The sequence below is a fragment of the Meles meles genome, chromosome 12 (assembly GCF_922984935.1).
Source record: "Meles meles chromosome 12, mMelMel3.1 paternal haplotype, whole genome shotgun sequence".
NCBI classification, from domain to species: domain Eukaryota; kingdom Metazoa; phylum Chordata; class Mammalia; order Carnivora; family Mustelidae; genus Meles; species Meles meles.
In genome coordinates, this window is record NC_060077.1 from 55283817 (window position 1) to 55309568 (window position 25752).

The 25752-nt window shown below is 38.3% G+C and overlaps 1 protein-coding gene across 1 annotated transcript in view; it reads left to right on the forward strand.

Annotated features, from left to right (window-relative positions):
• DSG2 (desmoglein 2) overlaps positions 1-25752 on the forward strand; it is a 47604-nt gene that overhangs the window by 4809 nt on the left and 17043 nt on the right. The window contains exons 2-8 of the mRNA XM_046025293.1: positions 15227-15262; positions 17026-17160; positions 20687-20848; positions 20981-21125; positions 21926-22092; positions 24054-24191; positions 24308-24493. Of these exons, the coding sequence (XP_045881249.1) occupies positions 15227-15262; positions 17026-17160; positions 20687-20848; positions 20981-21125; positions 21926-22092; positions 24054-24191; positions 24308-24493 (969 nt within the window). The remainder of the gene's footprint in view (positions 1-15226; positions 15263-17025; positions 17161-20686; positions 20849-20980; positions 21126-21925; positions 22093-24053; positions 24192-24307; positions 24494-25752) is intronic.

The window sequence follows — 25752 nt, forward strand, 5'->3', positions numbered from 1 at the left end:
ACCTACAGAAGGAGCTCCAACACTGAACATCCCAGCCAATATCTGAGAATACTTATAAATTAGTGAGAAGATGATATGATGAGAAGAAGGGGGAAGAATGTTCTAGGAAGAAGGGGGAAGAATGTTCTAGGTAGAGAAAAGAGTATATGCAAATATACTAAAGACATGGGTGCATGGTTCTTTGGAAGAAGAGAAGGAGTTCATTGTAGGTGGAACATAGAATGTGAGACAAAACCCATGCAGAAAGATGAGTGCAGCCTTCTTGATACCAAGAGAAGCCACAGAATGCTAATATATATATTGAGGAAGGCTAATAAGGCTAATAACGCTAATAAACATATTTAAGGAGGTGTTCAACTCATTAAGAAAATAAAACATGAATTTTGGTTGAGTTGGTCAGAAAAAGGTCAAGAAAGAAGTGATGGTAGTTGACTGGTTAGGAACAGTTTTTCCTCTTTTTTTTTTTTGAAGAGATGTTCCAAAATTTGGGGTGTTGTGATCAAAGACAGGCAGAAACTCAGAGAGTACAGTGGAGGGAGGGTTTAGCCTGGCAGGAGGGTTGGCTTGGGAATAATGATTCTCAAGAAAAATTGGGGGGACAGGGATTTGGAAGGTACATTTTGGTTGTCATGAGGCCCAGGATTATATTGATGTTTAATACCCCAAATCCAGGGATGCTAAGCCTCCAGCATTCTTCAGAACCATCAAGAAGAATTGACTGCTCATGAATATTTTTTCTTCCTGGAAATGCCAATAGCACCCCCACTGAGAAGTGGTGATAGACACAGAGTGAGCTTCGAATGAGGGATTCATCTTACTTATCTCTATTCTCTTTTGAAAATGCAAATATCTCTCATCGGTCAAGTGGGTACTGCCTAGCTGATTGGAGAATGAGAGGGGAGATTTGGGTAGAAATGAAATGAGAAGAGAGTTCAGGTTCTCCCTATTCTAAATTACCTCCATCCCATTATTCTTTCAAGTTCCCTACAAAGCAAACCAATAAATAAATAAATAAATAAAACTGGGAGGTGGCCGTGTAGGAAGATCCTGATCTCACCTCCTCCCACAGACACAACAAATCTATGACTGTATAGGGGCCTAGAAATTAGGTCAACAGAGCCTCCACAACAAGGGACAGCAACAAGATAAGTAGAAGAGGACTACCATAGTACAATCAGTCATATCTGTAATAACTAGTTAAAGAAAGCACAAAATAAGAATATCACATCAAAAACATAAAACAAGGGGGCACCTGGGTGGCTCAGTGGGTTGGGTCACTGCCTTCGGCTCAGGTCATGATCTCAGGGTCCTGGGATCGAGTCCCGCATCAGGCTCTCTGCTCAGCGGGGAGTCTGTTTCCCTCTCTCTCTCTCTCTCTCTCTCTCTCTCTGCCTGCCTCTCTGCCTACTTGTGATCTCTGTCAAATAAATAAATAAAATCTTAAAAAAAAAAACACATAAAACAAGGGGGAGTGCAAAAGTGTAGTGCTTTTAGAAAGCATTTAAACTTAAGTGACCACCAACTTAAAATAAATGGCTATGTACATAGGTTGTTATATATGAACCTCATAGTAACCATAAACCAAAACCTATAATAGATACACAAAAAATAAAGTGAAAGGATTCCAAACAACACTAAAGAAAATTGCAAATCACGAGAGAACAAGAAAAGAAAGGAACAAAGAACTACAAAAACAACAAGAAAATGATTTTTTTTTAACTCTTAGAATGTTTATTAAATCGAAGATTTACAAGAAAGATGAATGAATAAAAGTGAAAATTTTCAATCAGGAAGCATGAAGTTTCAATGTGTAAGGGTTTATATTCAATTTCATTTTTTAAAAATCTTCCCCTTTAAGATACAACAAGAAAATGATTAACAGAATGGCAATAAATACATACCTATCAATAGTTACTTTAAACGTAAATGGACTAAATGTCCAATCCAAAGACATGGAGTGGCTAAATGGATAGAAAAATACCAAGGCCTGCCTATATGCTGCCTACAGGAGACTGATTCACTTTAGATCTGAAGACACACACAGACTGAAAGTGAAGAGACAGAAAAACATATTCAATATAAATGGAAGCAGAAAGCAAGCTGGGGTAGCAATACTTGTATCAGACAAAATAGACTATAAAACAAAAGGTGTAACAAGAAAGAGAGAAGGGTGCCACGTAATGATAAAGGGGTCAATTCAACGAGAAGACATATTGCTTGTAAATATGCATCCAGCACAGGAGTACCTACATATATAAAGCAAATGTTAACAGACACAGAATGGCAAATTGACAGTCATACAATAACAGTAGGGGATTTTAACACCCCACTTACATCAATGGATAGATCACCTAGACCCAAAATTAATAAGGAAACATTGACCTGGAATGATGCATTAGACCAGATGGACTTAATAGATTATTACAGAACATTGCATCCAAAAACAGCAGAAGACACATTCTTCTCCAGTGCACATGGTACATTCTCCAGGGTGGACCACAAGGTAGGCCACAAAACAAGTCTCGGTAAATTTAAGGTTGAAATCCTATCAAGCATTTTTTTTCTGACCACAGTGGTATGAAACTAGACATCAGTGACAAGAAGAAAACTGGGAAAGACACAAACACATAGACACTAAAACATGTTACTAAACAAGCTTTGGGCCAATTAAGAAATCAAAGAGGAAATCAAAAAGTACCTTGGGACAAATGAACATGAAAACACAATGTTCCAAAATCTGTGGGATACAGCAAAAGCAATTCTAAGAGGGAGTTTTACAACAATAGAAGCCCACCTCAGGAAACAAGAGACATTTCAAATAGACAATTTAACCTTACACGTAAAAGAACTGGAAAAAGAGGGCACCTGGGTGGCTCAGTCAGTTAAATATCTGACTTTTGATTTCGGCTCAACTCATGATCTCAGAGTTGTGAAATCGAGTCCTGCTTCAGGCTCTGAGGTAGGCACGGAGTCAACTTAAGATTTCTCTCTTCCCTAACCCCCTCTTCAAATAAATAAATAAATCTAAAGAAAGGGGGTGGGGACTAGAAAAAGAACAGAGACCAAAAGTTAGTAGAAGGAAGGAAATAATAAAGATTAGAGCAGAAAAATAAAACAGAGATTTAAAAAAAAAGAAAAAGAAACTGAGAGCTGGACCTCTGAAAAGATAAACAGAATTGATAAACTCTCAGCCAGACTCATCAAGAAAAATAGAAAAAGGGCCCAAATAGAATCAGAAATGAAAGAGAGGTTAAAACCAATACCACAGAAATACAAATGATCAGAAGAGACTACATGAACAATTCATATGCCAACAAATAGACAACCTAGAAGAAATGGATAAATTCCTGGAAACATATAGTCTTCCAAGACTGAGAATGTAAATTGGTACAGCCACTATGGAAAACAGTATGAAGGTTCCTCAAAAAATTAAAAATAGAATTACCATGTGATCTGGAATTCCTCTTCTAGGTATTTATCCAAAAATACATATGCAGCCCGATATTCATTGCAAGCCAAGGAATGGAGGCAGTCTAAATGTCCATCAATAAATGGATGCGTCGTGTGCGTGTGTGTGTGTGTGTGTGTGTGTGTGTGTGTGTGTAATGAAATATTACTCAGCCATAAAAAAGAATGAAATCTTGCCATTTGCAACAACTTGGATGGACCTAGAGGATATTATGCTAAGTGAAATAAGTCAGACAGGTTAAGACAAATACCATATGGTCTCACTTATGTGTAGAATCTAAAAAAATAAAACAGAAGCACTCTTTTTTAAAGAGAAAAACTGATGGTTGCCAGAGGAGGCTGGGACGTTAAATGAAATAGGTAAGGGGAGGATTAAGAAATACAATCTTCTGGTTACAAAATACACAAGACTATATTCTCTACCCTGTACATAGAGAATATAGTCAATAATATTGTAACAACTTGTATAATGAGAGCTCCTAGTTGCCTAGGCTTGTGATGATCATTTTGTAATGTATATAAATATCAAATCACTATGTTGTATACCTGAAACTAATAAAATATTATCCATTATTCTTCAGTGAAAAGTACTTTAAAAGTTAAAAATAAAAACATTAAATTAAATTGCCCTTATCCACTCTCTCGTCTTAGAGATCTACTCTCTTTAGACCCCGAAGGTGCTAGCTGAAAAGTTATGCAAGATACCTAAGTCAATCATCATATTTTAATACTGTCAATCAGCTCTTCTTTCAAATATCTCCTTTCTTTGCTTCCATAATACTCTACTGGGAGTTCTGTCACCTCTGGGAAGCTGCAGTGACTCGCAGCTCCTTTTCCAGCCTGGCACTGTAGAGGGGCGTGCTGTACACACACCACTGGCGACATAACGGATATGACTGGGAGGCAGGGGAGGTGCAGAGTGGGTGGTAACAGCTGAGGCTCGGAGAGTGCTGCCTTTAGGAGAGAGTGCGTGTAACCCTTGCCACCCTTTGAGCCATAGTGCTTTACTCTTTATTGTCTAATATCTTTCCCCAGGATCTCAGCCTAGCATGTCTACAAGCTATGCTCTGAAAATTGCATCCCTCTAGCCACTCAGACTTAAAATTTCAGTATCTCTGACCCCTTCCCCTGGCAACACAGGGCATTGCCAAGGATTAGTTGGGTCCTCTGAAAGGTTTCACTTTACCCATCCGTCCTCCTGCCATTACCCTATGCTTGTCCTCATGCTATCTCCTCTGGCTTATTACTTGAATGTTCAGACTGTCTTTCATCCTACACAGCACTGCCAGAAAACTTTCTGGAGCTCTAGTGTTAGAGCATCCCTAATCAGAAGCTGTCAGTGAAGAATCTTAGCATAACTTTTTGTCCTTTCCTTTTTCTCCTTGTCACCATAACATAGTCTAGGTGCCCGGCTGCCAAAGTTCTTGTTCATTGCCCTCGATCTTCATGTTCTGGCACATGCTGCCTTTGATACAGATCATTTCCTTCTGCCTCCGACTTGCACAAACATGGATTCATCTCCCTCTCAAGGCCAAGCCCATTGCCACTTCCTGCCCTAAACCTCTCCTGATTTCCCTGCCTTTCTGAGCTCCCCAGGTCCCCAGAGCTGTTTTTGCAGCTATCATTCCCACAATTAAGTTTTTCTACCCTACGTTATAGTGATTTATATAGTCTTTATCTCTCTTACTAAACTGTAAGCTTCAGAGCAGGATCTGTACATTACTTGTCTCTATACTAGTTAATTGTCTGGGACCCAGAAGTATTCTTTAAAATCCCAAGAGTCAAAGTATCTTCCTATGTTTGGGAAAGCTGGACGAATAATCTGAATTTCGTTTGTTTATAATAAGTATTTACTGCCCAATTAGTCATCAGTCTGGCCTGAACTTCTTTCTAGATATTGGTTTAATTTCATTACAAGTTAGAATTATTCAAAAGAAGGAAAAGAGAGAGAGGAGACGTAAATTAAGATTTGCCTAATTTCACAGGTAATAGTCCTCCAAAAAGATGCATACAACTTTCTAAAGCCCTTGATTTTCACTTTTTTAAAATTTTGTCTCCATTTATTTGAAGTCAATTAAAAATCCTGTTTTCCACTTGGAACCTTGGTGTCAACTGTTACCTCACTGACCGTTGCCATCTAATGGTGAAAAGGGACAATCTGAAGCTCTTGGTTCTTAAACTAGGGAGGATGGATGGGAATCTAGTTTTCTTTATTTTTTTTACTGTAAATTTCAGGACTGTATTACAGAGAAAAAACCATCATTTTTGTCTATCAAAATGTGAGAGGTACTATATAGATTTACTGATATTTTTGCCTGATTCCAAATGCTTTCGGAATCAGTAGTTAGAGAAAACACATAACAATAAAATAGTAAAACATTTCAAAAATGATAAATGCTCAAGATCAGTAAAACTTAAACTAGAAAAAGTATAAATCAGTGAAAGCCCTATTTTGAGTAATTCTGTTATATTGATTATTTCTTCTAAAATGAAGAATCTTCTTGGGATAGAAATCACTCAGTTACTGTATTTTCTAATTTAGAATCTGTTATTTCACACATCTTTGTAATTGAGGATTTATTATCCAGTGTATAAATTATTCAGGCTATCTTATTCCTTTTCCTTTGCTACTCTGAATACAAATTCCAATTCTTATGTCCCCTTACTTTAAGACTAGTAATCGATAATCAGAAACTGGTGGAGCTCAGCAGTCCGTGTTTTAACAAGGTGATTCTGATACCACTCAAGCTTGAGAAGCACTACTAACATCCCTATTAGAAAATAATCAGGAAAAGAAAAGATTAAATATTTTAAAAGCTTACATTTGATCACTTGTTAGCAACTCTGATTTTTTATTTAATTTTTTAAAAAAGATTTTATTTATTTATTTGACAGGCAGAGATCACAAGTAGGCAGAGAGGCAGGCAGAGAGAGATGGAGAAGCAGGCTCCCCGCTGAGCAGAGAGCCAGAGTGGGACTTGATCCCAGGACCCTGGGATCATGAGCTGAGCCAAAGGCAGAAGCTTTAACCCACTGAGCCACCCAGGTGCCCAACTCTGATTTTTTTAAAAAATGTTTTAAGGGCCAGAGCTCCTGGGTGGCTCAGTCAGTTAAGCATCCTGCTCTGATCTCAGCTCAGGTCTTGATCTTAAAAAAAAATAAACTAAGTTTTAAGAACCAAAGAAATGTACACTAAATAAAATAACATTGACTTTTTTGGACGTTCAGTTTATATGTCTGTATCAAGGAAGAAATGGGAGCTGTCTATGATTACACAAAACTCACCTTGAAATAAGAATTCACCATGTGAGGGGCGCCTAGGTGGCTCAGTGGGTTAAGCCTTTGCCTTTGGCTCAGGTCATGATCTCAGGGTCCTGGGATTGAGCCCTGCATTGGGTTTTCTGCTTGCCAGAGAGCCTGTTTCCCCCTCTGTCTCTACCTGCCTCTCTGCCTACTTGTGATATCTCTCTCTGTGTCAAATAAATAAATAAAGTCTTAAAAAAAAAAAGAAAGAAAGAAAGAAAAGAAAGAAAGAACCATGTGACCTAACAATCAAGGGTAGCACACATTGCCAAATCCATATTTTAAAATTTTGGGGGGACAATAAATGTTCCAGAAGAAAATATCTTCCTCTTTTTTAAAGCTAGCTTTTAAAAAATTCTTTGTTTCTCCATTTTACTGTGGAAGGCAAAATCAGAAACTGCCCTAAGAATCCTTTTAAAAAAGTTAGCTTCAATATGACTCACCCTATTTTATAGGTTAAGATTAGTGCAAACATTGGAAAAGCAGGTAAATGTTTATGACAAATCATATAATGTATTGCATTCAGACTTAAAGTATGTAGTTTAACTGTCTAAAATTCAAATTCAGAATTGAAAAATTAAAGTTCAAAATACTGTTTTTCTTGGCTATTGAGGGTTTTTAAAGTATCAACTGTGAAAACAAATACCAGTTGTATATTTAGTTTTTGCATAAAGCTACTCTAGGAATTGTGCTTACGTATCAGTCATATGTAAGTTGTATAAAATATCAACCAGTATGTAGTATATAAATATTTTAGCTGGGATTGTCTAAATAAATTATAATATTTAACCATTTAAAAAGAAATTTTATAAAGACTACCTCCCCTCAAGAATAAAAAATTTAGAAAAAAAGAAGATTAAGAGAAAGAGTATGGTAGGTGAAACTCTAACCTAAGTCTAACCTACATCAGGTTGATCAGGGAAGTTCACCAAAATCACTGGTCCACTCTTGCTGCACTGTGTCATTTAAACTTTTCTGAATCTGTAGTTTCTGCCACGACAGAGGCTCTGCCATGACTTTCTTGGGCCTACAAAGGTGGTACTATGAACCAGACCTCTAGCTTTAGTTTCTACAAATTGAAAAGTCAGGGTATGGGGTCAATGGAAATAAACAAGTAGCATCCATGACCCTTATCTCATTTTTATTTCCTCTGGATTATTTTAGCTAAAGCTGCAAACACTTTAGGAATGGATTGGGGTAAACCAAGGATCCTTAGGGCACTTTCTGATTTTGTCTTCCATATAGTAAAATGGAGAAATGAAGAATTTTAAAACATTCTTCTTCGTGGGAAGATTGGGTGAGAAAGGGAAATAACACAGGTGTTTCTGTGGTTATCCAGGGGGTGGGCATGAGTTTGAAGAACAACAGCAGATGCATGCTAGATCATCTCTATTTGAGTCCTAAAGATTGTCTACTGACCTCTAAAGTTAATTCTGGCTAAGTGAAAGTAATAAGCCATTAGACTGTCCCAGAGTTGAAACAGCTTTTAAACTACTTTGTAGGGGCACCTGGGTGGCTCAGTGGGTTAAAGCCTCTGCCTTCAGCTCAGGTCATGATCCCGGGGTCCTGGGATTGAGCCCCGAATCGGGCTCTCTGTTCAGCGGGGAGTCTGCCTCCCCCCCCACCCGCCTGCATCTCTGCCTACTTGTGATCTCTATCAAATAAATAAAATCTTTAAAAAAATAAATAAATAAACTAGTTGTGTCCCTCTACAGTTCATCTGTAGTAAGATATTTATTAGTCTGAGTTATTAAAGCTTAAGGGGTCACCTCACCATTGACTTGGAAACATGGAAGAAAGCTTCAAGATCATCTCCTCCAGAACAAAAACATAGCAGTCAGGGAGAGCTGTCATTCAGGGACGCATAAGTCCTCCTGGATTCTGCTTATTATATCATCAAGGTGATTCAGAGCAGGAAGTCTCTAAGAGTGCAAGCCTTGAGAACAAACAGTACATTGATTGATAGTATTTTTGCAGTGATGTTTGACTTTCCCTCGCCTCTGCCAAAAAAAAAAAAAAAAAAAAAAATTCTTGCCAGATACCAGGTAGACCAGTTTTTACAAGATGCACAGCATCCAATGGTAAAAATAAAAACTTGTTTTTAACTTCACTAAATTGTATTGTAGGATTTTTCTGTTTCATCTAAAAACATTACTTCTTTGGATAGAGAGACTAGAAATTTATTTTTCCTCGTCAGTCTAAAGGCATGTTGCATATGACACTTTCCTGTCACCAAGTTCCTATGAGAAAAAAAGCTATAGATTTCATACTTGGGAGAAACCGTAATGATCATTTTGTCCAGACATTCTTCCAATGTTTGAAACCCTTCTACCACATCCCCACAGGACATCACTCAAACTTACAGAGCTGGAAATGTTCAAAGGGAAGTGGGAAGGAGTGGGGAATGAGGACAGAAGTCAGAAAATGTCAGTTATTCCATTTATGTTCTCTGCAATATGCTACCAGTTGAGAAATTTACATAAATCCACAGTGCTCTGAAATTTGTAAAACTTTCTTGACTCGAGTATTAAGAAAACTTCCAATCAGAGACCCAAGTTCTAAATCAGGGTTTCTGAACCTCAGCACTTTGTCATTTGGATCCAGATGATGCGTTGGAGAAGCTGTCCTGTGCCTTATAGGATGTTTAGCTACATCTCCGGTCTCTACCCACTAAGTGCCAGTAGCAGCTCACCCGCGTTTGACAATCTCTCCACCCTCCACGGGAGCTTGGTGGCAGAAAATTGTCATGTGCTTGACTTTAAGGTGCACATCAATTTCTGTAACTTTTTAGTGTAACACATGGAAAAGTGTACATATCACAAGTGTACTGAATTTTCACAAACTGAACACAGCGAGTGACCAGCAACCAGATCAAGAAACAAGATTACCGGCACCCCAGAAGCCCTGACATCATCTCCAGCCCATCTCACTCCCTCTTAACAGCACCAGCCTTGATCACCAAAGTCCTTCCCACCTCATGCCTGGCTCTTCCATTTGCAGAAAAGTTGGCCTGACTTGCTCCCCCCATTCTATTCAATCTCTATGAAGATAAAACCTCTTCTGAGTTCCTTCTCACAGTCCTAAATTACTCCACCACTCTGTCCCTGCTTTAATTTTCTTTACAGCTGTCACAACGTATTCTTGTCTATTTCTCTATCAAGTAAGAATCCAAGAGGATAAGAACATTCTGTTAGCACATTATAGGAGCTCAAGAAATTGAAGACATGAGTGAATCCAAATTTCAGAAATTTTAAGATGAGGAGAATGCAAGTCATAGAATTCAGGAAATCTCATCATAGTTCTGTTTTTTGAGTGCCTACTGTATGCCAGTCACTGCAATAATTACAGTCCTATATCATTTTTTAATATGCACTATAAACCTAGATTCAAGTAACAAAACCCAACTGAAAGTGAAAGTAAAACAAAAAGTGAACAAGTAAAAGTAAACAAAAAGAATATTTAGTATAATAAAAAGTGGTCCAGGGTTGGGGTGGCTCTGGCTTTGACCAATTTTGTACCTCAAAAATATTACAGTGTCAGCCTCGTTTCTCTGCCATTTTATCAGCTCTCTCCATGTAGTTACAGATGGCTCCATTCCAGATGTCATGAGGTTGCTCAGCAATCTCCAGAAGCAATCTCCAGCAATCTCCAAACAAAAGGAGAGGCTGTGCATATGCATCTCTTCCATGCATGAGGAATCACGCATGAGGAAAATCTTTTCCAGACTCTCCAGTTATCTCATTGGCCAGAATTCTGTCACACATTGTTATAGGTTGAATGTTCATCTCCTCCTGCCTCCTCCCTGCCCTGAATTCCCTTATTGATGCCCTACCTCCCAAGGTGATGGGATTAGTGCCCTTATAAGAAGAGACATGAGAGCTCAAGTTCAAGCTCTTCCTCCTCGTGTGAAGACATAGCAAGAAAGCTGCTCTCCACAAGTCAGAAGGGAGCCCTCACTGGGAACTGACCCAGCCAGTACCTTATCTTGGAATTTCCAGCCTTCCTGACTATAAGAAACCAATTTCTGTTGTTTAAGCCACGCAATCCATGGTATTTTGTTATGGCAGCCTTAGCTGACTCATACACACATTTATGCGTAGTCACCATCAAAGTGAATGAGACTGATGCTTTGGCATATACCAGTCATTACTTAACTAGCAGGGTCTACTTGCTACCTGAACAAAATGGGGTTCAATCAATGCTAAAATAACAGGAAATGGTAATTACCCATACATTGAAAATGTCTGCCACCCATGTATTATGTTACAGATAAGGAAACTGATTAAATCAATTTATTGAGTAGAATTGGGATTTTAATCTAGGTATGACTATTTCCAAAGTCATGCACTTTCCACCAGGTGATACCGCTTCCCAAAGATAATTAAAACAGTCTCTTTTGTAATCACAAAGTTAAGAAAAGCTCTATCTTGGGCGCCTGGGTGGCTCAGCGGGTTAAAGCCTCTGCCTTCAGCTCAGGTCATGATCCCAGGGTCCTGGGATCGAGCCCCGCATCGGGCTCTCTGCTTAGCTGGGAGCCTGCTTCCTCCCCTCTCTCTCTCTCTGCCTGCCTCTCTGCCTACTTGTGATCTCTATCTGTCAAATAAATAAATCTTTAAAAAAAAAAAAAAAAAAAAAAGAAAAGCTCTATCTTTATGATTCTCCTGAAAAAAGTAACAGAGGAGACAGGGAACAATTTTGTAATGTGTGTGCTACATCGGTATCCAGATCTTGGCTTCTTAATACCATCCTCCCATATTAGAAATCAGGGCTTCTTGGAGAAATGGCTCATTATAAAGCTGGGATGGGAGAAGTATAAGATGACCCTGGAGCATCTTGTGATATTAGACAGTAGGGAAGGTTAAAAAAAAAAAAACAAAACAGAAAAATGGGAACATGTCAAGCGTAGGAACAGAATCTAACTTGAAAGATCTATCAGTGTCCAAAGCTGGAACTACTTGAAAAAAATTAATAAAATAATATTGGTTTACAACCCACAGAATAAAATAAATATGCATGAGTCTGTACTGATGTAAATTATTAAACAGAAAAAGTCATGGGGGAGGAAGAGACGAAGCTTTCTTGCCAAAGAATTCCAAGCAATATGTATGCATGTCTCTGTTGTAGGAAGTGAGACTTAGTCTCTCTCCTCCCCCAGTCCCCAGCCCAAAGGAGAGCTAGCCTTAGTGACTCACTTGTGTGGAATAGAGTAGGGAAGGGGAAAAGTGATAACTTAATAGTGGAGATACCTGCAAAGGCTACCTTCGCCAATAATGTCAAATGCATATCATTTACCCCTGATGTCATGTGGTGACAAGGGTACTTCAGAGCTCCATGGTGTTCTTTCCAAAAACACATCTCTCATCTAATTGTGAAGTAAACCAACAGCTATAACAAAACTGGAGGACATTTTACAGGATACTTGGCCAATATCAAAATTGCCATGATCATCCACAAGGACGGACTGAAAAACAGTTACAGACCAGAGGAGACATTCCAAATCCAGTCTGGGTTCCTAAATGGAGGCTGGAACAGAGAAAGGACATTAAGGGGGTAAATGATAAAATCTGGGAAAAGTCTGGAACTTAGTCAACTCTGCATTATATAAATATACCAATGTCATTATCTTAATTTTGACAAGTGCACAATAGTTATTTAAGATGTCATTGGGGGAAATGCACTATCTTTGCAACATTTATGTAAATTTAATGTTAGTCCCTAAATTTCAAAAATATATTTTTAATTTTTTTACATTTGTGGGTTTGTTTTTGTTGTTATTGTTGTTTTTAAGTAGGCTCCATGCCTAGTGTGAAGCCCAGTGCAGGACTGAACTCACAACCCTGAGATAAGACCTGAGCTGGGATCAAGCATTGGACACTTAATTGACTGAGCCATCCAGGTGCCCCTAAAAAATCCATCCAGATAATTGGAACTAGGTGTTGTTTTGTGGATAGTCATTTTATCATTCACTCTTCTTTTATATATATTTGCAGTTAAAATTGTTTAATGTTAAATGCATTAAATATAAGATTCTCTGCATTACATATTAGTAATTAAGAATGACAACATTTCTTGTGTCAATACTGAGACAGTAATGAATAAGTGAAACTTCATTGTCTTTAAATGAACAACTGATACTCTGTCACATTCTACAACCTTGCTGTTCAAGAACCGGCATGTCAGCATCCCCTGAGAGCTGGTTAGAAAAGCAGAGTGGATTAATATTTTAATCTCAGTCAGATAAGAAGTGGAGTCATCTAAGAGTGAGTGGGTTCAGAGGTGTGGTCCATGCAATAGGGGTAGTCTGCTGAAGTGTGGAATGGTATGATAGGGCTACTATACAAAGATAAGGCAACTATACAATTTATGGTCTGAATGAGCACACTTTTGAGATTGAAGGAGTTACACACATGGGATGGCCACATGCCCACACAGAAGGCACCATCTGGATTCTCCTGGGCAAAAGTAAACATATGATCACTGTAGAAAGAAGTCACCACCTCTGTGGAGGGAGCAACTATTAGAAAGTGAATGGTTGTGATGGGTCCATTCAGCCTCTAAGATCCCGTCTAGCATTGTTGCCAGTACAGGGCCAGAATCAAAGAGATTAACAGGCTCACAGAGTTGGGGAAAAAGTGAGGCAGTAATATTAGAAAGTCAAGAGAATGAGGGGTCCCAGAGTCACTGACAATGTCTTTGGAATGTCTGACAATACTCTACTTGCGTTGTCTAATAGAGTCATCTACAGTGTTGGGAATGTTTTTAAGCCACTTGCCTCGTGGATAATGAGCAAATGAATTATTAATTTAAAATAATTTAAGTGTAAATACCCACATGAGGCTACCATGTTAGAAGGAATTGGTTTAGGGGTGTTTGGGTAGCTCAGTCAGTTAAGCATCTGACTGCCACTTGAGTCATGATTCCAGGTCCTCGGATCAGGACCCGCGATGGGCTCCCCACTGAGCGCAGAGTTTGCTTCTCCCACTCTCTTTCTCTCTGCCCCACCCCTTGCTTGTACTCTCTCTGTCTCTCTCTCAAATAAACAAATAAAATCTTGAAAAAAAAACTGATTTAAATTAAGTCAACGGAAAAGTGAAATCAAGAGATTATTGGACTGGAAAGAAAGAGCAGCAGGAGTGAAATAAATCAATCAGAGAAAGATAGTTACTTGGTTTCACTCGTATATGGAATATAAGAAATAGCATAGAGGATTGTAGGGGAAGAGAGGGGAAACTGAATGGGAAAAAAATCGGAGAGGGAGACAAACCATGAGAGACTCTTAACTATAGGAAACAAATTGAGAGTTGCTGAAGGGGAGGTAGATGGGGGAATGGGGCAACTGAGTGACAAGCAAAAAGGAGGACATGTGATGTGATGAGCATTATATGCAACTAATGAATTAATAAAATCTACATCAGAAACTAATGAATGTTCTGTATGTTGACTAATTGAGTTTAAATTAAAAAAAAAAAAAAAAAAAAAAAGAGGGCAGCAAAAGCCAGAGGGCAAGATAAAATTTTATTGTGTGGATTTTTTTTTTTTTTTTTGAGAGAAGATACCTGGGGAGAAGGGCAGAGCAAGAGAGAATCTTAAGCAGGTTCCACACAGATCATGGAGCCCCAGGCAGGGCTGGATCTCATGACCCTGAGATCATGACCTGAGCCAAAATCAAGAGTTGGCTGCTCAACTGACTAAGTCATCCAGGTGCCCCCCTATTATGCAGGTTTTAGAATAAGAATAACTGTATTTAGTTCTGTGTGATGATTAAGCCCAAAGTGTGGCAGTGCTTGAAAATAACCAAGAAAAGAGGGGCACCTGGGTGGCTCAGTGGGTGAAAGCCTCTGCCTTCAGCTCAGGTAATGATCCCAGGATCCTTGGATTGGGCCCCGCATGGGGCTCTCTTCTCAGCAGGGAGCCTGCTTCCTCCTCTCTCTCTCTCTGCCTGCCTCTCTGCCTACTTGTGATCTCTGTCTGTCAAATAAATAAATAAAAATCTTAAAAAAAAAAAAAAACAAGAAAAGAATTGGTGAGATTTAAGTGTGAAATCTGAATGTGGACAGTCAGGTGGGTGACCCTGGAAATTATGGAGCAGAGCCAGGAGTGGAGGGTGCATTTCCATTAAAGACCTTGCGGAAAGTTATGTGGGTCCCTGAGAACACAAGATGGAGCATTCTTGGTTTTGTTTTTCAACTATTAGTTGTGTTCTGAGTTTCCTGGAAGAGGCAGTGTGGACCAAGAAGAAGTAGATTCCTGTCTCTGGCCCTGGTCATGGGGGGAGGTGGTGGTGGACAAAAGGGAAAATAATTTTTTTTTTTTTTTTTTTTTTACAAAGGAGGATAGTAGTGGTGGTGGAGGTTAAACCTTTTTTTTAATATTTATACTATTGTAAGTTATTAATAAGTATTTAAACTGAATTGAGTGATAAACTAAACAACAAATAAATGATCTTGTTTTCCAGATCTTCTTTAACTTTGGAAATGGACTCCATTTAGAGGTAAGGAACTGAGGGGATTATTTTTGTCTTTTGGACTCAGAGGCTTAATTTAAGGGAAGACAATTTGGCTATGCCTTACCAGATTAAAAATGTACCCTCCCTTAGACCTAGCCATTCCCACTCAGTCAAGTGCACAGAACATATATCCAGGGATGTTCAATGCAGCATTTTGTGACAATCAAAATGTTCATTGATAGAATGGTAAAACAACTTATGGTACATGAAGAATGTCCATGATGAGGTACTGAATGAAAGATCAAGGGGCAGTATAAGATGTATAGTATAATTCCATTTTTATAGGACAAAGAGCTTTATACATGTGCAACTGTATGGTCGTAAGATAAGATCATCAAGCAGTTACCAGTGAATACGCTGAAGTGTGAGAGAAAAAGTAGAATAAAGTTTTATTTTTACACTGTAAACTATAATGTTATTTTGCTGTTTTGTTACATAATTTAATTTTTTGAGTTCTAGAAAAATTTTTTCAACTAAAAACAAGACAAAAAATAATGACCTAGTGATAACCTTTATTTCTGGGGGAAAAAAAAGCATGTTATGTAGAGCAACAAAATAAGATGATAAACCTAGTATAAAAATGATTTCTGATCTTAATATACTAGATCAGTTGTATCAAAATTTTCCTTGCATAAATGTTTTTCTATAAAGCCCAACTGAAAATATATCGGATAAATCTGTTCTACTCAAAGTTCTTGAAAACAAAAGATGGATAATTTAATCCTTTATGTCATCCTTCAAACAAAAAATTCATTAACTGACAGTTTCACTAGGTTTTAGTTATATTGATACCACAGGTTAGTTACTAAGATTTAGTTTTAAAACATTGGATAATTCATTTTTAAACTATAAGCCACCACAGAAAAATGAAACTTCATTTTCAGTAAGGAAAGAATTTTTGACATGCAATATTATTTTTTAATTTGCCAATTTGTATGGTCACTCAATTACTCTAGGCTGTTAAAAGAACAATCCAACGATCATATACCGTGAAGACATCTGGTTGGAAACAGTTGTACAAAGCAGAAGGGTTTTATAGACCAAAGCCAACAAGAACAGGAAATTCACTGGGTATTTGTTGATTGGGTAGAACAGAGTCACTTTGGAACTGGGGCAGATGAGATAGGGTCCTGAGCAGGTCAGTGCTGACTGCTTGGCCTAGGCCTGCCTTTTCTAGGAAGGCCAAGCACAGAAATTTAGTTAGGTTCCAGTGTATTGATGAAGGGCTTGGCATGGGCGACTCCATCTTGGGCCTTAGTCTGGACACTTTAATAAGACTTTTGTTACTCTTCAGTCTGGGAAATCTATTCTAACTGATAAAAGTAAAACCATACTCTTCTACTGGTTTAGAGACCATTTCCTGAATGCCTGTGGCATTTGTTAGAATGTACATACTTCCTCTTTGAAAATGAAACCTGTTAAGAAATAGGAAATGTATACCTTAAGATTTGCACAACTATTTTTTTTTAAAGATTTTATTTATTTATTTGACAGACAAAGATCACAAGTAGGCAGAGAAGCAGGCAGAGAGAAGCGGTGGGGAAGCGGGCTCCCCGCCGAGCAGAGAGCCCTATGTGGGGCTCAATTCCAGGCCCCTGAGACCATGACCTGAGCTGAAGGCAGAGGCTTTAACCACTGAGCCACCCAGGCGCCCCGGCACAACTATTTTTAAAGTCTTAATAAGTTACAGAATACCATACTGTTTTAGGGTACTTAATAATTTTTTTGACGATATTTTATTGTTGTAGGTTTTAAACCCAGGAAATGAAAATACTCTGCTTCCTAAACACACTCACTTAGTGCGGCAAAAGCGGGCCTGGATCACCGCCCCTGTGGCTCTTCGGGAGGGAGAGGATCTGTCCAAAAAGAATCCAATCGCCAAGGTACCTTCTACAGAAAAATAGGAAATATATGTATATTACTGACACATAGTGGGAGAAGACTTTTATGTTCATTTTTAAATTTAAGGAAAATAATGCAGTGTACCTACTGAGTCTTTTAATATTCTATTGGATTATACAGTTTGGGGCTTCAGTTCACCTAAGAGTCAGCGATCTGACACTAGTTGAATCTTTCTTTAACTGAGAGGGCTACAGTACTCAAAAGAGGGTATTGTATGTGGAGGAGGAAAGATTATTTCCCTAGGTTCTCTGACTGGTGCCCTATAATTTGGAGTGATGGAAGACAGGTTAACAGGAGAATAACAAAGAAGTTTATTAATGTGTGTACTGCTCCTATAACACATGGGAGTACCCAGGGATGAATAATTCAAAGGTCTGGTTAGAATTGGGGCCTATAAAACATCTTAGCAAAGCAACAGTAAACTTTAGGAGAAGTGACAAGACAAAGGAAAAGGTCCTTGAATCTCTAGGGATGGAAAATTGTGGGAAGGTAAATATATGGGGAAAGATTAGTTAATACAGTTTGTTATGTGGATGCCCCGGTGCCATCTCTAAGCTGATGAGTCTAAAGTTGCCTCTGATAATTAAATTTTGTCCTTCCTGGTAGAGAAGGGAGGGAGGACAAATTTATGGCCTGCTTTGAGGCATGTAGGGGAAGGACAGAAAACTTTTCTTGAATCTTGCTTTTCAGTTGCCTTCAGCTCAAAATAATCCTACACCAAAGCGACACATTTGGGGATGGCATATTCTGCCACCCTGCGTACAAAAAGTAATTTTCAAAATGAAAATAACTGGTATCTAATGGGGAGGGTGGCCATACATCCTTGGTGGGTACCCATTTTCCTGGCCTAATAATAACCCTCTTTCACTCTCAAAGTGGCCTATTTTTTGATAAATTAGATGGTAATCCAGCTAGTATGTATCTCAGACTTAGCATGTGCACACCTGAACCCTTCATTTTTCCCCTCAAGCTGTCAGTTCTACCCATATCAGTCAATGGCACATAATTCTATCCGGTTTTTCAAAAATGTAGCAGGTACTATCAATTCTACCTCCAGAATATATTCCAGATCTGCTCGCTTCTCTCCACGGCCACCCCCATCGTTCAAGTCACTGTCATCTCTGAGCTGCGTTAGCAAAAGAGCCCCTGACCTTGTCTGCCTGCTTTGCTCTTGCCATCCCCCACCCTGCCACAGCCCATTCTCCAGAAAGCAGCCAGAGTGATCTTTTAAATAAAAGACAAATCAAAGCATGTTCACCCCCTAAGTGAAGGCATTTCAATGGCTTCCTGCTGCAGTGGAAGGAATGTTCTTTACTCTGACCTTTAAGAGCACTAATACAAGATCTCCTCTCCAACCTTGGCTCCTATCACCCCCCACCTCCCACTCTCCTATATCCCTAAACCAGCACAAATTCTTCCCAGCTCCTCACCCTTTGCCCTTGCTGTTTCCTGTGCCTGGAATCCCCTCCCCACAGATACCTGCATTATTTCATAGCATCAAGCCTCTGCCCAAGTGTCATCCCCTAAAAGCTCTTGTTCCCTTTTCTGCCTCACCCCATCTCTCTATCTCTTGACTCCCATTTCAGCCTGGTTATAGTGCATTCCACTCTATGCCATGCCATACATAGCTTACTTGCTATCTGGCTCCTTCGGTAGACTGTAAGCTCCCAGGGGGCAAGGGCTTAGTTCTTAGGCTCACAGCTCATGCCCTGTACCCCAAGCAGTGCCAACATCCACTGGGGGCTCAGCAAACATTTGTGTGAATGAATACATGTTCACATCCAAGTGTTATCTTTATCTTTCCAACATTATAAATATCATGCATGAAGAGCTCCTTCAAAGGAAAGGCAACTACAGAAGATGATTTCCTCTCTCTAGCAACATGTTCTTTTCATAAAAGCCTTCTAAAATCCAAATTTTTAATTGTGGCTTTACATAATAGTATGTATATAAGCAACTAAGTTTGCTGGTTGGGTTTGGTTTTCTGAGGTGTTTGAGTCATTCATACATTTTCTCAATAAGTTTTTCTAAACTGCATTGATTCTTTGGGATTCAATAAGCATGAGTTGTTCTTAGTAATTTAATTGCATGAATTGTTACATATGTAAAATTTACATAAAAAGTTGTTACATACGTAGAAATTACATAAAAAGTAAAAGGTCTTATTGAATTTCCTCAACTTTCCAAATTCTCTATGTAGAGGTAATACTGTCAACAGTGTAATATTCTCTAAATCTTAAAAAATTCATAAATATGTGTATACTTACATACTCTTATGTATATACATATATATATAAACAAACCAACAGTTATGTCCACACACAGTTTTGCTTTATTTTTAATCTAAATAGCATGATGTAATATATAATTAGTACATAAAGATCTAGAATTCTTTAGAAATACTACACACACACACACACACACACACACACACATATATGTTTAAAATACATATGCATATACTTGGCAAAAAACAGAGACAGAAGCACAGAGAAAGAGAAAGACAAACAGAGACAGAAGCTCAGTGAAAGGTAATCATGGACTGCCTCAGGTTCACCATTCCACTCCAAGAGCAGAGCTGGTGTAGCAGGAGGTTGGAAGCCCCTGTCTGCTGTCTCCTTGGTCATTCTCAGCAGCCGTTCCCCAGCCCTAGTGCATGTTGGGAAATCTGTAGGAAGTGTGACTATCCCAAGATTTCAGGACAAAGAAGTGACCAGGTAGGTGAATGGCAATGGCTTCTATGATGTCTGAAGAAGAAAATAAAGAACCAGTGGGGGGCCACAGAAACACATTTACTAAGGAAGATTTACAGACAGGAATGAAGTTTTTATAGAAAAAGAAGATGATGACTACAGAAGACATTTAAAATGGGTTAGATGCATGAATTTCCTGAGACATTTTAAGCAGGAAAGGCACTTGACTTTTTAAATCCTTCTATAGAAGGATGCCTTATTCATACTTTCCAGATGATCGAATGGATTTATAGAGGTAATTTTGACACTGCAAGAGCCGGGGAGGGTCAGAGAGAGAGAGGGAGAGAGAATCTCAAGCAGATGAAGCCCAGTGTGAAGCCCAACACCGGACTCAATCTCATGACCCTGAGATCGTGTCCTGAGCCAGAATCAAGAAATTAACTGACTGAGCCACCCATGTGCCCTTCCTCATGTGCTAAATTTAAAAATCTGTCCTCCCAAGATATACCCCTAATGATATCTTAGTTTTATAGTAACTGTAAGAGGTAGGCAGTAGTATCTCTCCACTTTAGTGAGAGGAACACTGAGGCACAGAGAGGTTAAGTAACTCTTAGTATCACGTAACTAGTAAGTGGCTGAGACAGGATTTGAACCAGGTTTTCTGACATCAGCACATCTTCTCTTGAGTGCTTGTGTCCTCCCTTCTTCCTATCAACATTATGACAACTTTGGAGGGAAATTTTCCATTAAAAATATGTATATGTAAGTTACAGAGAGTTTAACTTGGGGCATTCTTCTGTTATTTTTATGTTAGATACATTCTGATCTTGCAGAAGAAAGAGGACTAAAAATTACATACAGATACACTGGAAAAGGGATCACAGAGTCACCGTTTGGTGTGTTTGTCTTTAATAAAAACACGGGAGAATTGAACATCACCAAGATTCTTGATCGAGAAGAAACACCAAGTTTTCTGGTAGGAAGAATTATTTTACTTTAATTAGTTTGTAGTTTTTCTTCGGTAGTAGTTATGATTTGTTTTTATATGTAGTAATTTAATTATCTTAGCTTACATTAAATCTCTTCTATATTTATGTCATGATTTCAGCTAGTTGGTTATGCTTTGGATGAAAGAGGAAACAACCTTGAGAAACCATTAGAACTCCGCATTAAAGTTCTTGATATCAATGACAACGAGCCAGTGTTCACACAGGATGTCTTCGCTGGGTCTATTGAAGAGTTGAGTGCCGCAGGTCAGAGTTTGTTAATTTTATGAATGAGTATCCCCCCACCCTGTCATTTTAACCCCATTATGTAACTGAACATTAAATCCTATATCTTGATGGAGACCCACAGGACACATGGTAATAGACCTATCAGTCTAGGTTTGCAACTGTGTTTTCTGTGATAAGTTCTAAAGGCTTTACATGGCATCTTTTTTTTTTTTTTTTAAACCCTCAAAACAGATATGGCAGATGGATGGAACCGATTAGGTTTCTGTAGCCACTGTGCTGCCTTGTAGCTGGAAAGCAGCCATACACAACATGTAAGCAAGTGGGTATGGCTGTGTTCCCGTAAGATGTTATGTACAGAAACAGGTGGCTGTGCTGGCTAGCAGTAGTTCACTGCCCTTTGGCTTATGTTATATCTCTTGTCAGGTTTATTGATAACATGGCCCAATGCAGTAGTCCATGTGAAGACTTGCAGGAGAGATTTCTCTTTGACCGTAATCTGGAGAACAGTTGTTTTCCTGAATTGTTTGTATGTTACTAAGCAATGTATTTGTACCTGTTCATCCTTATTTCTTGGTATTGATTACTAGAGCTATTAGAAATAAATTTGCAGCCTTGCCCTCTTCTTATCTTTCTTATTTCTGTACCCATTCACACTTACTTTCTCATCCAATTAAAGTTTTTCATCTTGGTAAACTGTGATTTTGATAACCACTTGAAATCCTTTTGTGAACAGGCTGAAATTATAAAGAGAATAATAGCGTACATGATTTGTGCTTAAAGTTGAGTTTCACCTCGAATCCTTTTGTTTCTAATGCCAGATACCCTTGTGATGAAAATCAGTGCAACAGATGCAGATGAGCCCAATACTCTGAATTCTAAAATTTCCTACAGAATCGTATCTCAGGAGCCTGCTTATCCTCCAGTGTTCCACTTAAATAAAGACACAGGGGAGATTTATACAACCAGTTACACCTTGGACAGAGAGGTAAGTTAGTATTTTATGTTGTTCATCTTTTAAACACTAAGTTAATATTTTATGTTGCTCATCTTTTAAACCCGTCTTTCTCTTTCTAGATTTTCCTTTCTGTTAATTTATTTTCTAATTTGCTTACTATCTTGTATATTCTTCATTAATAGGATAACTCCTACAAATACCCTCTTCTAGCGAGGTGCAACCCAATATCATATGAGACGTATGTGGCCATTGATCACTTAAGGTGTGATTCATCTGAATTGAGATGTGCTATAAATATAAAAATGTCACCAACTTGGAAAGACTTAGCCTGAATAAAAAATGTAACATTTACCTTAGTAATATTCTGTTGATTGTATGTGGACACAATAATATTTTAGATCCTATGGGTAAATAAAATGCATTTATTTAAAATTAGTAGTATCACCTTTTTTTAAAACTTTTTAAAATTTGGCTGTTAGGAAACTTAAAATTACATAAAAACAGCTCTGTTCTGGGGCCCCTCCAGGCAGGATTCTGTTTGCTATAGCATCATAAAGCAATGTTCTGTAATTTGTGTTTCTGTAACGAAGCATCAGGAGTCTCCTCTATTGCTAATACAGAACAGAGACTGACACAGGAGTCCTACTCAGGATAATAGAAATAGTCGTAAAGGAAGGAATTGTTGTAAATCCCAAATTGGAGGAAATTTTCAATAGGATTCCTGGACAGGCTATTCTCAAACATTTCACTTTTTTATTTCTCACTGAAAGGGAAAATTTTGGGTGAAAACAGGAAATGGGAGATTTTTTTAAATGCACGAGGAGAATGTGGACGATCCTAAGAACACTGTATTGTCATCAGGCATAAATCATCATCCGGGTGCAGTCACTATATTTTGTATTACTTGGGAAAATGATTTCATTTTGCCCAGAGAAGGAGAAGATTGTGCCCAACATCACTGACTGGATCTCTATAAAATTAATATTATTATTCCTAAAAGTCTACTCTCTACCTTTTCACATAAAATTAAAATGGAAAAGTATTATTTTTAACTATCCTGATTTGTGATAAGCTGCTGTCTGTGAAATAGGGCAAGTTTAGTCAATAACGATGCCTGTCACTAATTGGGCACCTACCTTGTGCCGAGTGCTATTCGAAGCCTTTTGCATAGATTAATCCATTTAATCCAACTAAAAACTCTGCGAGGCAGAGCCTCCCTATTATCCATCCGCATTTTACACAGAAGGAAACCAAGGGTCAAAAGGATTAAGTGTATTTACAACACAGCTAGTAAGTGACAAAGTCAGAATTAGAATCCAAGCAACTGGCTCCGGGGCCTCAGTTGTCCTGACTCGCACTGGGGGGTTCTGTCCCACACGAGACCCCCATGCACTGGCCCTGGCTGCCCCCGCTTTTTCTTACACTCCAGCCACCGAATGAAGCCATCATAAGGGGACCATTGGGAAGAGAAGGGCTCACTTTGGGGTGGCATGTGAGACACCATTCTCCAAGACAGGTTCTCTAAGAATCATAGCTCTCAGAAAGTCTGGACAAAGTCAACCACATTTCTTCCTCTCCAGCCAAGTTTTCTTGGGGACTAGGTTTTCCTTGCTTAAATCTTAGCTAAAAATGAAAATGAAGAACCAATTCCTATAGTCACCCCTGCCCCAATCACTTTCTCGTAGAGCAAACTGCATTTTGAATGGCCCTTCCTTGCACACAGACTATTTAAGGAAAGACTCATTTCCTGATAATGTCGCCAATGACACATTTAAGAATTTGACTACCAGCAACTTCTCTAGGCTTTTTCTGGCCTCTAGAAATGCTCTGACAGCAAATTAACAGCATCTTCACATGAATAACAGATCATAAAATGTATTTGTGAATAAAATATACTGTGGTTCATTCTCTTGATGATGAAATGAACTAGAAAGACAGATTTGGGAGTGACTCATTTTCACCCCAGATGGATATTTTTCATTGCCTTGCAGGAATACAGCAGCTATACTTTGACAGTAGAAGCAAGAGACGGCAATGGACAAATAACAGATAAACCAGTAAATCAAGCTCAAGTTCAGATTCGTATTTTGGATGTCAATGACAACATACCTATAGTCAAAAATGGAATGGTAACCGTTATTTTTATAACAGATGTATTCACTTAGTCGTATTTTAGTCCTGCCTGAAAATAGATCATTACGTTTGTGTTACACTAAAATAAAAACCCTATGTTCGTGTTTTGCAGACTGAAGGGGTAGTTGAAGAAAATCAAGCCAATGTAGAAGTGATGCGCATAAAAGTGTTTGATGCAGATGAAATAGGCTCTGATAATTGGTTAGCAAATTTTACATTCGTGTCAGGAAATGAACTGGGTTATTTCCACATAGAAACTGACACTCAAACTAATGAAGGAATTGTGACTCTTATTAAGGTAAGTATTTCGTGTTCAAAATTGGAATGGGAAAAGTTGGTGCAGAGGAAGAAATGATTGTATTTTGAGCCTCAGACACTTAAGAGTGCTGTACATACTCAACCGACACCACAATTGTTTGAGATTAGAGACTCCCCCTATTTGCCAAAGTTCTATAGTTAGTAAATGGTTGCACCACAGTCCAAATTCAGATCAGGGGACTCCGAACCCTAATCTGACAACATGTTACAGAATCATTATTGCTCAGCACACTTCCCGTCTTGCTTGCAGCCCATGTCTGACTAGAGCATCCTTACCTCATGACCTCTTGCCTCTACTAAGTATCCCCAATTTACTATGTCTTTATTGATCAAGTTATTGTAAAGCCAGACCTCACCAATAGTGTGTAAAAACAAAAGCTATAATCACTTGACAAAGCTCGAATCCAGTTGTCCTTATGCTTAAATATGCCTAAGAGTCACCTTGTAAAGTTACATGCCCCAAATGCAGATTCCTGGGCCCTGTAATCAAGTCTGATAGGATAGAGCTCAGGAACTTGCCTTTATAACAGAAATCTACTTGTGATTCTAATGTTTAGTATGAGGGTCACATTTTGAAACCCAGTATTCTAACTTCTTGTGCTTAATTGAATCCGTGAAAGAAAAATAGTCCTATTAAGCATATGGGTCTTATACATTTGAAATTTATTACCCCCACAGAATTTTTTTAAAGCAAATATTATAATTATAATTTTATCTAACATTATAAGTAAGAAAGAATATCAGTGTATTTTTAAATGGCTTATGATAGAATCGCCTTATCAGATTTTGAAATAAAATGCAAAGCTCTAGCTTCTAAAATACTATTCCATTAATCACACACAGACAAAAGTTGATTCCCAAAGTTCTAAACTTTTACAAAAACTTAATATATGAAAGAGTAGGTAAAGTCTAACCATAAGAAGAGGAATAATGGTAATATAAACATATAACAGAGAAATGTTCACTTGAATTTTCATGGTAATAATTATGTGTACCATTTATTAATAAGCTATTATATGCACTTACTTAGACTGCCACTTTGTAAAGCAAAGGAAAATAGAATAAGATTACCTCATGTTTAAAGGGAAGACACATTTTATGATTATGTAAGAAGTGGATAATAGCATCAGATTGATGCCATTCAAATAGACTTGCCTACTTATAAAGAAGTAAGTAATCCTCTTAGTCATAGAATGTGAGTATAACCTTGCTAGATGCCTAAGACAAAAAGCCAGTTAA